The sequence below is a fragment of the Chelon labrosus genome (assembly GCF_963514085.1).
Source record: "Chelon labrosus genome assembly, chromosome: 6".
Classification (NCBI taxonomy): domain Eukaryota; kingdom Metazoa; phylum Chordata; class Actinopteri; order Mugiliformes; family Mugilidae; genus Chelon; species Chelon labrosus.
Window position 1 is genome coordinate 24,488,866 of NC_140342.1, and position 15,398 is coordinate 24,504,263.

The 15,398-nt window shown below is 43.5% G+C and overlaps 1 protein-coding gene across 7 annotated transcripts in view; it reads right to left on the minus strand.

The window, feature by feature from the left end:
- Window positions 1–15,398, minus strand: part of pard3ab (par-3 family cell polarity regulator alpha, b) — a 266,468-nt gene that overhangs the window by 131,941 nt on the left and 119,129 nt on the right. For all 7 annotated transcript variants that reach the window (XM_084546197.1, XM_084546196.1, XM_084546195.1 and 4 more), the window contains exons 6-7: window positions 2,623–2,714; window positions 593–676 (exon numbers count right to left, since the gene is read on the minus strand). In XM_084546197.1, coding sequence (XP_084402323.1) covers window positions 593–676; window positions 2,623–2,714 — 176 coding nt within the window. The remainder of the gene's footprint in view (window positions 1–592; window positions 677–2,622; window positions 2,715–15,398) is intronic.

Genomic DNA, 15,398 nt, shown 5'->3' on the forward strand with positions numbered 1-15,398 from the left:
ACTAGCAACAAAAATGCTAGTGCTCCCAAATTTAGTTAAATTGATCTTAACTTGGAAGTAGAAATAGTGAGGAACTGTGAGTTCATTTGATAATGTCACCTAGTAAGTTGTTAAAACAAGAAATGATCTTTAGTTAGAACTTTTCCTTCAAGGCTGAGTTTACTAGCAAATTTTAAGGCAGCAGGTGAACTTTCGTTTCTAAGTTTTACTGACATAAAAATGTTTTACAGTGTATAAAGCTCAAATTAACACATTTTAAGAGTTTCTTTTGAGCAGAAACTAAATTCATCACATCTCTCTGACGAGGCTACAATGAGGCTGACAGGTCGGGAGCCAAAGGGGGTAAGTGGGTAATTTTCTTTCTAATTGTAAAACTCTCAAAGCTGTCAGGGTTGTACTACGCGGGACTACAAGTGAAAAGGTTCAGTTAAAAACATGCAAAACTGGTCTTTCCCCAGTTAAATGGATCCAGTGATATTTATATTTTGCATTATGCACCATTAATCCTTTCCTGTAAAGTCTAAACAGAAAAGTAATGATTTTATGTCATTTTCTGTCTCTCTGCATATGTTTTTTTTTTTTTTTTTTTTACCTGCGGTCCCTGCCACTGAAAGGCACCACGTGGATCCCCAGGGGCCCACCGTCGTTTGACACCTCCACCAGTTTCACAATGTCTCTGGGAGACGGACGGACGGACGGATGGCGGAGAAACCGGGAGGTGGGTCGGGAATGGGTGGGTTGGGAAGGGTGAGGAGGCGGGGGGGAAGGGAGTGGGAGAGGAAGGAGAGAGGGGGGTGACACCATGTGGGCAAAAAACAAAAACAGAAAGTGAGGCAGGGGTAGAAATGAAAACATCGTGACGACGCATGAGCGACGGAAATCATAGGTGAGGAGGAGACAAATAAAGAGAACACAATAAAAAAAAAACAGTGCAATCCAAATAAATCAAAGACATATAAGGGACAACAAGGAAGGTTTTTAAGAGTCCTCACACACTTTATGTCTTTAAAGGGCGTAGAAAGAGATGGAGAAGTCTAAGCGTGCACCTGAACTGAACTGCAAACTGCTCTTCAGAGTTCAGAGAGAGTTCAAAATGAAAGCTGAAATGATGCTACGTGCAAGTGAGTGGGCAAGTGTTTTGGACATATTTACATGTGCGTTTCTTTTAGTTTTGGATGAACTTGAGTAGAACCGGGGTCCAACAGGAAGTCAGTAAACCACAAGGTAAAGAACAGATTGAAGGAATCAGGAAGCAGAAATCAATTTCACCCCCTTTGACGGAGCAAACCACGTTTTCCGAGAACCAAGCTGAGTTTATTTGGAGATGAATTCAGGTAATTTAGCACAACCGCTTGACAATTGCTAGTAGTTATAGCAGAACTAGTAGCGAACAGACTTAGGAAGGAAAAACAAGGCTTGAGATTTGGAAAGGTGGGCCGCATTGGTCTGAAAGGGTGCACAAAGACGTCTTGGTGCATCTCTGCCACTTTTTTATTATCATAATTTTAGCATGTAGCATGTAGCATGTCCTTCAACCTACGTGCAGATTCACACGTTTGTCTTTTTCTGTCTGAAAGCCGGTTACGAAATTAACGTGCAAAGTGATGCACGCAGCTGAAAAACACAAAAGCACCAAAAACTTGACTCATATTCATATTTTATCTTCTGAACAGACCAGATGCATCTCCAATGAAACCCCTACACAGCGTTTTCCGTGCAGGTAAACACTGCCGATGACGTCCTTTGACCCTTTAAAAGCAAAAAACACGGTTACAGCTATTTGTTTTTTGTGTGCGAAACATCTCCACGCTGCATATTTAGCAAGACGCCAGATCCGATCCACTCACAGCTTCGGCACAATGACTATGATTAGCTTGGGGGGTGTGGGGGGAGAAAAAAACGGGCCCCTTGTTGACGAGTAAAGAGGAGGGAGAAGCCAGAGTCTCTGGGAAATCACAGGAGTAATAATAATAACAGCAATAATACCATACCTGCATATTAAACTGGAAGCATGCAACAGAGCAAAATAACAAAACAAAACACGGCTGTTAATAACAGGAGCTGAATGGGTGAGTGCGTGGGAGAGCTCCGATGGCGAGACCGGGATCATTTTTTTTTTTCCCACAAAAGAGAATTATGTAAATGAGGACGCAGGGCTGAAAATGAGATTTTGTTTCTTTTAACAAACAAGCCCAGAACGCCGGCGTAGAACCTGCTGCTCCGTCTTTATGATGTGAGGAAGGCAAACCTTCAAGGGAAATTATGGTTAAAACAAGTTCATTTTTCTGAAAATCTGAAAACAGTAACTAAGAGAGAAATGTGGTTAATTGTAAAAGGGACCTGAACTGCAACGATTTGGCATTTTCTCTCAGGGTTATGTAAACGTGGCAGTGTGGAAAACCTAACGACATTCCTTCCAAAGTACTCGACGCCTGTTTTGATTTGAAAAACCTCAAATCAGAGGACGGGTGGGCATCAAAATTTGCATCCAGACTCCTTCAAATCCATCAGCGTCTCTCTGGTGTGAGCAGGCGTTGGTTATTTGAGTGTTTTGTTTTTTTTTTTTCAGGTGAAAGCAGAAGAAAAGGGAAACGAGGAGGAGGAGGCTGATCGGTGACTTACTCTAGCGACCTGACGGGGGTGTGGTCTGCGCAGGAGTCGGCTCGGCCCACCGGCTCGATCCTTCCGTTCTCCTCCTGTCTGGCCTCTTCCTCCTGGAAAGACACAAGTTGAGGGTTAAAGGTGAATTACAAAGAGCCTACCACCATAACACACCGAACAGGAAGAGGCTAGCGGCACACATGTGGCAACAAGGGAGTCGCAATGATGTTCAGCGAGTTGTTGCGAGGGGTCTACAACTTTGGATCACAACACCAAAATTCCTCAAGCTGATAGCGGGCTTGAGCGTTGACTTTCTTTTCTTTTCAAATTTAAAAGCTAGCGGGGCATATACAAGGAGGTTACCTAGGCAACCAGAGCCTAAAAACTTTCATTATAGGCGGTTTAGAGCTTCTGCGCAGACCCTTATGACATAGCCAGACGTGCACCTCCCCGAAATATAACTACGCCTCACTGTGATTGGTCCACTTGGTAGTTTCCGCTTTAGTATTGCCGGCTGATTCTCCATCGCTGCAATTTTTCAATTGATTTGTTTTGGATCAGTAAAGATGGAACACGTGGAGGAAAGGTTAACTGAGGAGGTTCAGAGATACAAACATTTGTACGACTCGTCTTCTGCGAAATATCGGTGAAAGTTTCTGTCGCAATTATTGAACATGAAGCAAGAAGTAGAAACAAAAATTAACCCGACTAGCAAAACCGACTAGAGTTTTTACAGTGCGAATCAGACTGACGAGCGGGCAAGTATAAATGGCTCGCACCAGCGTAGGCTACACGCATAGGTGAGCCTTAAAGGGGAACTACCGTTTTTTTTTTTTTTTACAACCTGGACCTTATTTCTAGCATATAATACGATCGTTTACTCACCCATATAACTTTGGCGTCATTTCTAGTCCTTCGGAAGATATTTAGCTCCATCGGAGCGCCGCATATATCCATATAGTGGGAGTGACTGGGGCACCGAAACGCAGCCTCTAAATAACGCATTATCTGCTGCAAAACTCGTTCATTTTGTTAAGATACCCTAGTGCTATTCCCCGTACTAGCGTATCATAACACAATATTAGTGAAATGAACGAGTTTCGCGGCAGATAATGCGTTATTTAGAGGCTGCGTTTCGGTGCCCCAGTCACTCCCACTATATGAATATACGCAGCGCTGCACTGGAGCTAAATATCTTTCGAAGGACTAAAAATGACACCAGTTATATGGATGAGCAAACAATCGTATTATATGCCAGAAATAAGGTCCAGCTTGTAAAAAACGGTGGTTCCCCTTTAAGTCCACCAAGATGGTTGAACTAATCCAACGCGTCACCTGGTCCCGGCCTACAACTTCCCCCCGTTGGTTCTCGACTTCCTGTTAGCAGGACAGACACACCAAGTACTCCAACCAGTACTGTCACCAGCTTAGAAGAAGTCGCAAACCTGACGAAGCCAAGAGGAGCAGACCGGAGGAGGCCTTCCACAGGTATAAAAATACATGCCCTCAAAGAAAGTCTTCAAAATGACACCTCCTTTGTTCTCCTCTGGTATTAACTGAGGCCACTTGGTGTGTGTCTCTTTGAACAGCGAAGTTGAAGCTCGTGACATCTACACACCGACACACACACACACACACACACACAGTGAAGAGGAGGAAAATGAGAAGCAGAGAAAGAAGGTCATTAAAATTTCAGGGCGACACCGGAGAGGAGAGACGAGCGAGAAGCGGCGGTGCGGTGGCGGCGGCAGCAGCAGGCCTCCCCGGCAACCGGCCTCATCAGTATGAAAATGAGCCCGCCGTTACCGTGGCTGCCGTGCGGTTGCCATGACACTCCTGGCGCCTGGAGGACATACAGCTGCAGGGCAGTTCATGAGTGCGAGCATGTGTGTGGAACAGCGCGCAAGGACCTGTGCCATCTTTTAATTTGGGAGTCGAAGCCACGGTCACGGTGAAAACAGAACGTCTGACTGGAGGAGATATTCTGAGAAAAAAAAAGGACCTAATAATTGATGATTCAGCAAAGTTTGATTGAGCCAACTGTGAATATTTAGACTTCTGCCAACATACACCAACCAGGCATAACATTATGACCACCAACATAATATTGTGCAGGCCTCCAAAACAGCTGGGACTCATCAGAGAATGGACATGGGCCTTCTGAGGGTGTCCTTTGGTGGGGGCCTTTGAGGGGAGGGGCCTCTGTGGATCATCCCACAGCTACTTGATCAGTTTGGGATCTAGTGAATTTGGAGGCCAGGTCAACACCTTGTGCTTTATAGATCCAGTGTGTCTTGACCTGAACTAAAACAAACTCCTGATTGAATTCCATTACCAACCGCTACGGGTCATCCCTGCAGCCAAGCCCGAGCAAAACAACGTGAAAGAATGAAAAGCAACGCCACCGCCGCCGCTGCTCCCATCTGTCTTTTATTCAACACGTAGCTGAACCAGATTCATACGTATTAAAAGAATAATATTTTGAAACTCGCAGGCGTTTCCCAGCGAAGGCACAGATGAATCTAGCAGCGCCGAATGCTTCCCGCACCATCAAAAGACGACTTTATTCCATAAACGCCTCTCCGAAAGAGCATTACATTCTTCTGCCTTGATCTCTCGACGTCAGATTTGAAAATACAAGCACATGTGGGAAAACCATAAAAGAAGTCAGGCTGTTTCCCAAAAGACTTTTCTCTGATTATGAGCAGCGGCTCCGCATTCCAAGATTCTTTTTTTTTACAGCATCATAAACGACTTCTGCAAAAAAAAAAAAAAAAGAGAATGCGAACACATTTGTAAAGAGGACATTCCTTAAACGGGTCTTTCAACACCGCCAACAATGTGTTCTACGAGACGGTGCAAGCCCGTGATTTATTCACTCCTACAGCATGGATGTATGGAGGAGCGTGTGCACGCCGGGAAACACACAAGAAGCCGGAGGAAGAGGAAGTCCAGCAGACAAACACGTTCAAACACTGTTCAATATTCATCAGGAGAGATGAAGAGGGAGCGAGGGCGGGCGGACGTCGCTATCTGAGGAGGGCCGAGCAAGATCTGCATTCATCGCAGGGCGCTTTATTTCAGAACGCGCAATCTCCGAGGACGACGTCTGCTGCACGCTGAAATAAAAATAAATAAAACACTATTCTACAGCCAGACAGAGGAGACGTGAGCACGTCGACGAAGAGCATGAACGAAGGGGAAAGAATATTAAAGTATGTGAAGGAAATGAAAGGGAAACAGAGATAATTATTTAATTATTCCAGCAACTGCTGTGATTCAATGATTATGAGTAGATGGTGTCGTCATGGGAACGCTATCAGAGAAGTTTTACCAAACAAAACTCTACGGAAAAATGTTTGACTCCATCTATATGTGTGAAGGACCGCTACCAGAGAAAAGAGAAAGAGAAGAAAGAATGAGACAAGAAAGCAAAAAGAGAAAGGAAAGACAAGAAAGAAGGAAAAGAGACGGAAGAGACAAGACAAGAACAAGAGAACAAATGAGAAGAAAAGAAAGGACGAGACAAGAAAACTGAAAGAGAAAGAAGAGCGGAAAAGGAGAGTAAGAAGCGATGAGAAGAAAAAGACAGAAGAGGACACAAGAAAAAAACAGAAGAGAAGAGACTAGAACAAGAACAAGAGGAAAGACGAGAGAAGAAGAGAAAATGAGAAAAGAAAACGAGAAGAGACGGGAAAAGAAATAATAAAGACAATGAAAAAAGAAGAGATGACAAAGAGAGCAAGAAGAGATGAGGAGAAAGAAAGGGAGAGAAGAACGAATGAGAGAAGAAAATGAAAGGAGAAATGGGAAGAAAGAAATAAAGATATGACGAAGAGAGCAAGAAGCAAGAAAAAGAAAAAAGAGACAGATGAGACTAGAACAAGAACAAGAGTAAAAACGAGAAGAGAAAATGAGATTAGGAAACTTAAAGAGAAAGGAAAAAAGAAAAAGAGACAAAAGAGACAAGACTAGGAAAAGAACTAGAGAAAAAAAGGAGGACCAAAAAAGACAGGATGAGACAAGAAAACTAAAAGAGGAAGGGGAAAAGAAAAGATGACAACAAGAGCAAGAAACGGTGAGAAGAAAAAGAGACAGAAGAGACTAGGACGAGAACAAGAGGAAAGACGAGAAGAGAAAATGAGAAGAGAGAGGGGAAAAGAGATAATGAAGAGAACGAAAGAGAAAGAAAAAAGAAGAGGTCACAGAGAGAGCAAGAAGTGATGACAAGACAGAAGAGAAGAGAAGAACGAATGGGACAAGAAAAGGAAAAGAGAAACGGGAAAAGAAGAGATGACAAAGAGCAAGAAGAGATAGATAAGAGAGAAAGAACAAAAACAAGAACAAGAGAAAAATGAGAAGAGAGAATGAGACAATAAAATGAAAAAAGAAAAGAAAGGAAAAGGGACATAAGAGACGAGACTGGGAAAAGAAGAAGAGACAAATGATTAAGAAGAGATGACAAAGAGAGCAAGAAGACAAAAGAGAAGAGAAGAGAAGAGAAGAACGAAAGAGATAAGAAAACAAAAAGAGAAATGGGAAAAATAACAAATAAAGAGATGACAAAGCGTGCAAGAAGCGATAACAAGAAAAAGAGACGAGGCAGACTAAACAAGAACAAGAGAAGAGAGAGAGAGAGAGAGAGAGCAGTGTTGACAGAAAAGAAAAATGAAGCTGACTCTTTTATTTTCCCCAGACAAACATCAGCAGTTTGATTGACAGCTGGAACCATCAACTCTCCCTTTACTTCCTCCTCTAAAGTCCAGCCGGAGACGCACTTTACCCCCCCACCCACAACCCCACCATCGAGACCTCGCCCATTCCCGTTCCTGGGTGTGGTCCGGGGCGAGTAAAGAGAGATAGATAGGCTCATTAATAATTCACGGGCCGAGTTTGGAGGTTAATGGCTCGCGGGCAGACAGGCGGGCAGGTACGAGGGCGAGCGGCCCGACGTGTTTTCCAGCCGAGTCATTGTTTGTTTCCTGGATGTGGAGAGGCGGAGGCTGAGGCGGAGGCTGGCGGGCCGGCCGGCGGGCGGGCGGGCTGGCGGGCGGTTTTCAGGCCCGGGGGCTCATTAAAGATTAATGGGAGAATCCATCGGGGCCTGTCCTTTCTATCTCTCAGACTAAATGAAGTGGTCTGCTCCTGCTGGGTACGTATGTATGTGTATGTACAGGGGTCAGAGAGAGAGAGAGAGAGAGAGAGTGAGGGGGGTGAGGCAGCACTTTAATGAAGTGTTGCCCACTCCCCCCTCTTTCCTGCCACTTTGTCACCAACAAACTGATGCATTCATACAGACACACAGGCAGCGATGGAGACGATTGAGCTTTATTTGCTGCAATGGATGTTACCTGGCAGGAAAAAATAGTCTTTAAAGGTCAAATAGAATAATTTAAAATGTGACGGCTTAAATAATTGAAATCCCTAACAATAGTATTTATGGCGTCCTTTCATTCCCGGGAAAGTTTTTAAATCCTGATCTTTTTAAATATGAATGAGGGTTTTGATCATCATCAGGGCTCAGACCCTACGTGTCAACGGTGACGGACGTGACAGGAAGTCATGTGAACTGCAACTCCTTGACAACGCCAATTAAGTCGAGGTTACAAAAAACAAAAAACATAAAAGCACATGATGCAGAGTTTTACCCAAACTGATCAGTATGAAGTAGTAATATGGTAAGTATGAAGTAATAATATGTAATATGATGAGTATGAAGTAGTAATATGGTAATATGATGACTATGAAGTAGTAATATGATGAGTACGAAGTAGTAATATAGTAATATGATGAGTATGAAGTAGTAATATGGTAATATGATGACTATGAAGTAGTAATATGATGAGTATGAAGTAGTAATATGGTAATATGATGAGTATGAAGTAGTAATATGTAATGTGATGAGTACGAAGTAATAATATGGTAATATGATGAGTATGAAGTAGTAATATGTAATGTGATGAGTACGAAGTAATAATATGGTAATATGATGAGTATGAAGTAGTAATATGATGAGTATGAAGTAGTAATATGGTAATATGATGAGTATGAGGTAGTAATATGATGAGTATGAAGTAGTAATATGATGAGTACGAAGTAGTAATATGGTAATACGCTGAGTATGAAGTAGTGATATGATGAGTACGAAGTAGTAATATGATGAGTATGAAGTAGTAATATGGTAATATGATGAGTATGAAGTAGTAATACGATGAGTACAAAGCAGTAATACAGTAATATGATGGGTATGAAGTAGTAATATATAATGTGATGAGTACGAAGTAGTAATATGATGAGTATGAAGTAGGAATATGGTAATACGCTGAGTACGAAGTAGTCATATGATGAGTACGAAGTAGTAATATGGTAATACGCCGAGTATGAAGTAGTAATATGATGAGTATGAAGTAGTAATATGATGAATATGAAGTAGTAATATGATGAATATGAAGTAGTAATATGTAATACGATGCGTATGAAGCAGTAACTGTACCTTTGTCTGATCCAGTGTCACTTGGTTGCACCGTTAAAAAATGCATATAAATGTCAAAATGACGGCTCCTCATGTCGTGTCCATACTTTCGTTAGCCCTTCAGCTTTGTCCCTGCCGTCTCTACTGTCAGTATCTGTCTTTTGCGTAACGGCATCGCGTGAGGGCGACACACTGTGGAGTTATTGGAGGACCGTACGGAAGTGTGCCTCCATTGCCCTATGCATGCATTGGCTGGATTCCCATAATCCTTCACTGTGCACAGACAAAGAGCAACGCTGAGCAACTGTCAAATCATGTTCCCACCACGAACTAATCAACCCAGTCAATCACTCTACGGTTCAATTCAAACCGACTAAATTCTGCAGGGGGGGAAACGTCCTCAGGGTATCAGGCATCCCAACGAATCTTAGCTTCGATATGAAAACTCTACTTAACTCTGACTGATTTCTGATGACGCCTGTTTGATATTAGCTCCCTCTGACATTGCACATGACCGAGAAGCACTTTCATTCACAAATAGAAGCTCATTTCTTTCCATCTTGAGCAGCATCGTCACGAACACAAACTCAAACATGCAAGCTGCACACTCGAACACATTCATTCTCACTCAACACACACATACACACTGAGGCATTCATCATTGTTAACTGGTATCTCTCCAACAGAGCTCCATATGTCCACAAGCGGATGAAACACTGAACCTAGAGACTATAAATTAGCCTTAACCTTTAACCCCCAAGCCTGAAAGCCAACCACACACCATCTGCGCCTGAGAGTGAGAGAGAGAGAGAGCGAGAGAGAGAGAGACAGATGAAAGTTAAAGATAGAGTTCAGATATCCTTCATAGATGATGTCCAACGGGAATCAGAGAGAGCAGAGTGTCTGTGGTTCTCTATTTCTGGGAAGATTCTCACGCACATTGAAGATGACGAATCCAGAAAACCCATGGAGAAACACGCTTTTTTTAAAATTATTCTTCTTTGACAAAATCACACCGACATAACACACCGATTTACAAGAAATACCGCTGGAAAATAAGAGAACAACAAGAAACCACTAATAGCTTCTGGGTCAGTGAGTGCGTGACCCTTTCAGGAAGGAAGAGGCAACCCAGAAAACAAAATATCTGTTCAATCATGCGAGGCGAGACAACACGCGCAACTTCAGATCGAAAACGCTCACTGGAAACGCTCCGAAGGTTCACCCCCTGAATGGACTCAACCACATTTCATTGTGTCAGGGGATGTAATGATCAAACATCACTGCACATGACCTCTGATGTCTTATTCATTGGATGAGCCGCCGAGGTCAGAGATGCTGCGATACGGACGCTGGTGTAGGATGTCAGCCTGAGACCAGCAGTAGAGTTCATCAGCAGCAGCAGCAGCAGCAGCAGTCCCACTCATTATTAAAGGGGAACTGCTGTTTTTTACAACATGGACCTTATTTCTGGCATAAAATACGATCGTTTACTCACCCATATGACTTTTGTGTAATTTGTATTCCTTCGGGAGATATTTAGATCAGCGTATATCCATATAGTGGGAGTGACTGGGGCACCGAAACGCAGCCTCTAAATAATGCATTATCTGCCGCGAAACTCGTTCATTTCTCCAATATTTTGTTATGATACGCTAGTGCTATTCCCCGTACTAGCGTATCATAATACTATATTGGTGAAATGAACGAGTTTTGCGGCAGATAATGCGTTATTTAGAGGCTGCGTTTCAGTGCCCCAGTCACTCCCACTATATGGATATATGCAGCGCTGCACTGGAGCTAAATATCTTTAATATCTTTTAATTATATTTAATTATATCTTTGCCCCTAAAACGCATTATCTGCAGCGAAACTTGTTCATTTCACCAATATTTTTGAAACATGGCTGAATATTTTCCAATTCTGAGGTTGTGGACCATAGCAGGACCAAACCATAGCAGTAGCAAATTACAGTTAAACAAGTCGTAGGTGTGCGCAGCGCTCAGAGATGACATCATCCAAGTCAGAAGACATCATCCGGGGTCTGTAGGTCAATCTACAGACCCCAGATGATGATAACAGGTAACTCCAGACTCAACGGGGAACAGCACTAGCGTACGATAACAAAATATTCGTGAAATGATCGAGTTTCGCGGCTATTTAGAGGCTGCTTATCGGTGCCCCATTCACTCCCACTATAAGGATATACGCAGATCTAAATGTGTCCCGAACGACTACAAATTACACCAAAGTTATATGGGTGAGTAAACGATCGTATTTTATGCCAGAAATAAGGTCCGGTAGCTCCCCTTTAAGAGCTGTACCGGTTTTAATGTTTTGGCGACACCATAGCCGCTGATAAATTTTGATACCGCCACGCTTGACGCGGTCCAATCCGAGCCGTCAGAGAGACACGTGATGGATGTTGGCGCTCCGTTCGAGACCACAATGCATCATTAAAAGCGAGCTTTCAATTACGGCAACCCCCCCGCGCTAATTCAATTAGTCTCCTTTGAAGACACTTTGATAATGGGATCCAGACGGGCGGACGGTGTCGTCAATAACCCGAGGATTCATCGAGCCGCGGGGACGTTATCAGAGCTTATATCATCCTGGCAGCCTGTCGAGGAGAGGGGGAGTTTGTGTGTGTGTTTGTGTTGTGTTTGCGTAAAGGGCGTATAGGAGATAAAGAAGGAGAAAGTAGGAGGATATTCTGATTCTGAACGTCCTTGACTTTATAGGATTACTGCGCGTAACTTCTGTCCTTGTTCTTTCTCAACACACAGTATCTCTAAGGTCGACACTGGGATTCAAACACATTATTTCTTACACTGGTCATGAAATGGTTTGTTGATGATCAATTTGTTGAAGGATTTCCCTGTATTGTGATTTTTCAAGCTTTAACTATTATTTTCTTCAGTTTTTTGTTATGATGTTCGGCTTCATTAATCTTTAGTAATCTTGAAATTGAACCCAAAATGTTCTGTTTGTTGCCGAGAAGTTTTATCTGTTGCTGTACTCGGATCATTTTACTTTTACGACCAAAAAGTTGCACTTGAACAAATACCTCAGCCAATGACCAGCTGGTACATAAGCTTAGTTTGCACCTGCATGAAAAGAACTTCAGCAAACTGTCGCACAGAACTGGCCTCTCCTGAATCATGCTAATCAGTTGGTCTACAGTTAATTCATTCGAGACCATTATGTCGTAAAATATGTTCGGATTAGATGAAGATATAAAAGGAAAAGAGCCCTCTATGAGTGCCCTGGGAAAACGCCACTTCAATTTCTCTTCTCGTCCACTGGTTTGCCATGTTTCTGCATAATGAATAGGCTGAAAAGCCACCGACGGCGGTCAGACTTGGGCCAACAGCACGGGACACAACTCCAAAACTAGGGCCATAGCTGCTCATCGACAGCCGGCTGTCGACTGTGGTGTGTCACAGCCTTACGAAAGTAGCAACATTTTTAGAAGAGGTAAGGGTACAAGAAGCAGAAATACAGAAGGTGCAGAACTTTAAATACTTGGGGTCAACGGTCCAGAGGTGGAGAAAGGTGTCAGGTGTGTTGTATGGTTACAGAGGCCTTGTCGCCTGACACTGGTCTCCAACGTTCAATCATCATGTGGTCATTTCCTGAATCGAAGGAGATCGAAGCGGTTGCAGTATAGCCACATCGTAATGACCATGGGTTCAGAATTAGATGTTCAAATGTTCCACATCCCGTCTCAAGTGTTCTGCAGTGCTGCATCATTGTACATCACTAAACTACCAGAGGCAGCAGCAATATCAGCGTGAACAAAATGAGATTTCCAGCACCTCCTAAATTACCAATGTGCTGCTGTAACAATCCACTTAATTCAGCAACAATTTCTGCGATCCAATTCAATCAGAGCGACGAAGTCGGTAGAGTGGTATCACCGCACCGCCAAAATATGCACCTCAATTTGCCTCGAACGTAATAAGACAATGGATGTCTCATCAGGAGTCTAAGCAATCTCAAAACTCAACATTTTAGGAGTCGACGTCCCCCAAGAGCTCCGTCAGTGTCGCTTGAAATGCAATTGTGGACGGCGAGAATGACAATCGTTTTTCTTCGACTCACGAAGCAGGATTATTTCAGCCGACTTGATTCCCTTCGATTATTTAACAGAGATATCTTCTGCGGAACTAAAAGGCCGAGATAATGGAGAAGTGTATCAGAAACTCTTTCTCCTGAGAGTGCAGGGGAGATGAAGCGAGTGATGGGACAGAGCAATGAAAGACTTCAGGAAAAAAAAAAAAGCAAAGGTAGACAGAACGACTCAAAGAGAATGACAGAGAGGCAGATAGCGGGACAGACAAAGACGCCATTACACAGAGGAGCAGCAAGCCATGACAAAGCTCGTTCAAAGGATGACAAACGGCGCTTTGAAAACTCCCAACTCTAAACCTGAGGGGATTCAGAGATCTTCTGACATTTTACACTTTGGTTTTTGGTTGTCAGAGCTAAAAGAGAAGCAGAAACTTAACAGCTTCTCCAGCAAAGTCAGTCGACCGAACAGAGTATTTACAGATATTCGGGGAACAGGGATAGGAACCAGGGACTAATCCTAAACTGGTCAAACTAGTGTGGAAACCGTAAAAACCATTCAGCTCAGGTTGATTAAACAGTCATTCACCATCTCCCTGCTGGCAACGAATGATCTATGAAATGATTTCCGACACCAATCAGCCACAACATTATGACCATAAACAGGACTACTAATATCATTCTGTTACCAGACACCCCAGGACAACCTCAGAAGGCCAATGTTTTGGAGACACAAGGGAGATCGACTATTAGGAAGGTGGTCATAATGTTATGCCTGATCAGTGTATGTTTTAACTGTATTGAAGCATCTAAAGTACTTTTAGAAGTTGGGTTACACCCCTTTAACAAATCTACCTAGAACCCGTGCTGTGCCCTGGTTTGTTGCATTGCTTTGTAATAACGCCGCCAAACACTAGCAGGCGCCGGTGTCATTTCTGTGCACGTCAAACAATGGAAACCAGAACCACGTGGATTATGTTGGACCAATAAAATGTTAAATACCGAAATCAATACGGTGCGTAGAAGAGAGGGGACGTAGGAGACGATGGTGGGTACAACTATTGAACCAACTGAGGCAGAAGTAGGGTAGATGTTTTTGTGGACGAGGAATTCCTTGGAGTCAATCAAAGTTGTTGTGTTCTTCATCATGTAGCTACACTATATTACCAAAAGTATTCGCTCACCTGCCTTTACTCATTCTATGAACTGAAGTGCCATCCCATTCCTAACTCATAGAATTCAATATGATGTCGGTCCACCTTTTGCAGCTATTACAGCTTCAACTCTTCTGGGAAGACTGTCCACAAGGTTGAGGAGAGTGTTTATAGGAATTTTTGACCATTCTTCCAAAAGCGCATTGGTGAGGTCACACACTGATGTTGGTCGAGAAGGCCTGGCTCTCAGTCTCCGCTCTAATTCATCCCAAAGGTGTTCTATCGGGTTCAGGTCAGGACTCTGTGCAGGCCAGTCAAGTTCATCCACACCAGACTCTGTCATCCACGTCTTTATGGACCTTGCTTTGTGCACTGGTGCACAGTCATGTTGGAAGAGGAAGGGGCCCGCTCCAAACTGTTCCCACAAGGTTGGGAGCATGGAATTGTCCAAAATGTTTTGGTATCCTGAAGCATTCAATGTTCCTTTCACTGGAACGAAGGGGCCAAGCCCAGCTCCTGAAAAACAACCCCATACCATAATTCCTCCTCCACCAAATTTCACAGTTGGCACAATGCAATCTGAAATGTACCGTTCTCCTGGCAACCTCCAAACCCAGACTCGTCCATCAGATTGCCAGATGGAAAAGCGTGATTCATCACTCCAGAGAACGCGTCTCCACTGCTCTAGAGGCCAGTGGCGGCGTGCTTTACACCATTGCATCCGACGCCTTGCATTGCACTTGGTGATGTGTGGCTTGGCTGCAGCTGCTCGGCCATGGAAACCCATTCCATGAAGCTCTCTGCGTACTGTACTTGGGCTAATCTGAAGGTCACATGAAGTTTGTAGCTCTGTAGCAATTGACTGTGCAGAAAGTCGGCGACCTCTTTGCACTATGCGCTTCAGCATCCGCTGACCCCTCTCCGTCACTTTACGTGGCCTACCACTTCGTGGCTGAGTTGCTGTTTTTCCCAAACGCTTCCATTTTGTTATAATAGAGCTGACAGTTGACTGTGGAATATTTAGGAGCGAGGAAATTTCACGACTGGATTTGTTGCACAAGTGGCATCCTATGACAGTTCCACGCTGGAATTCACTGAGC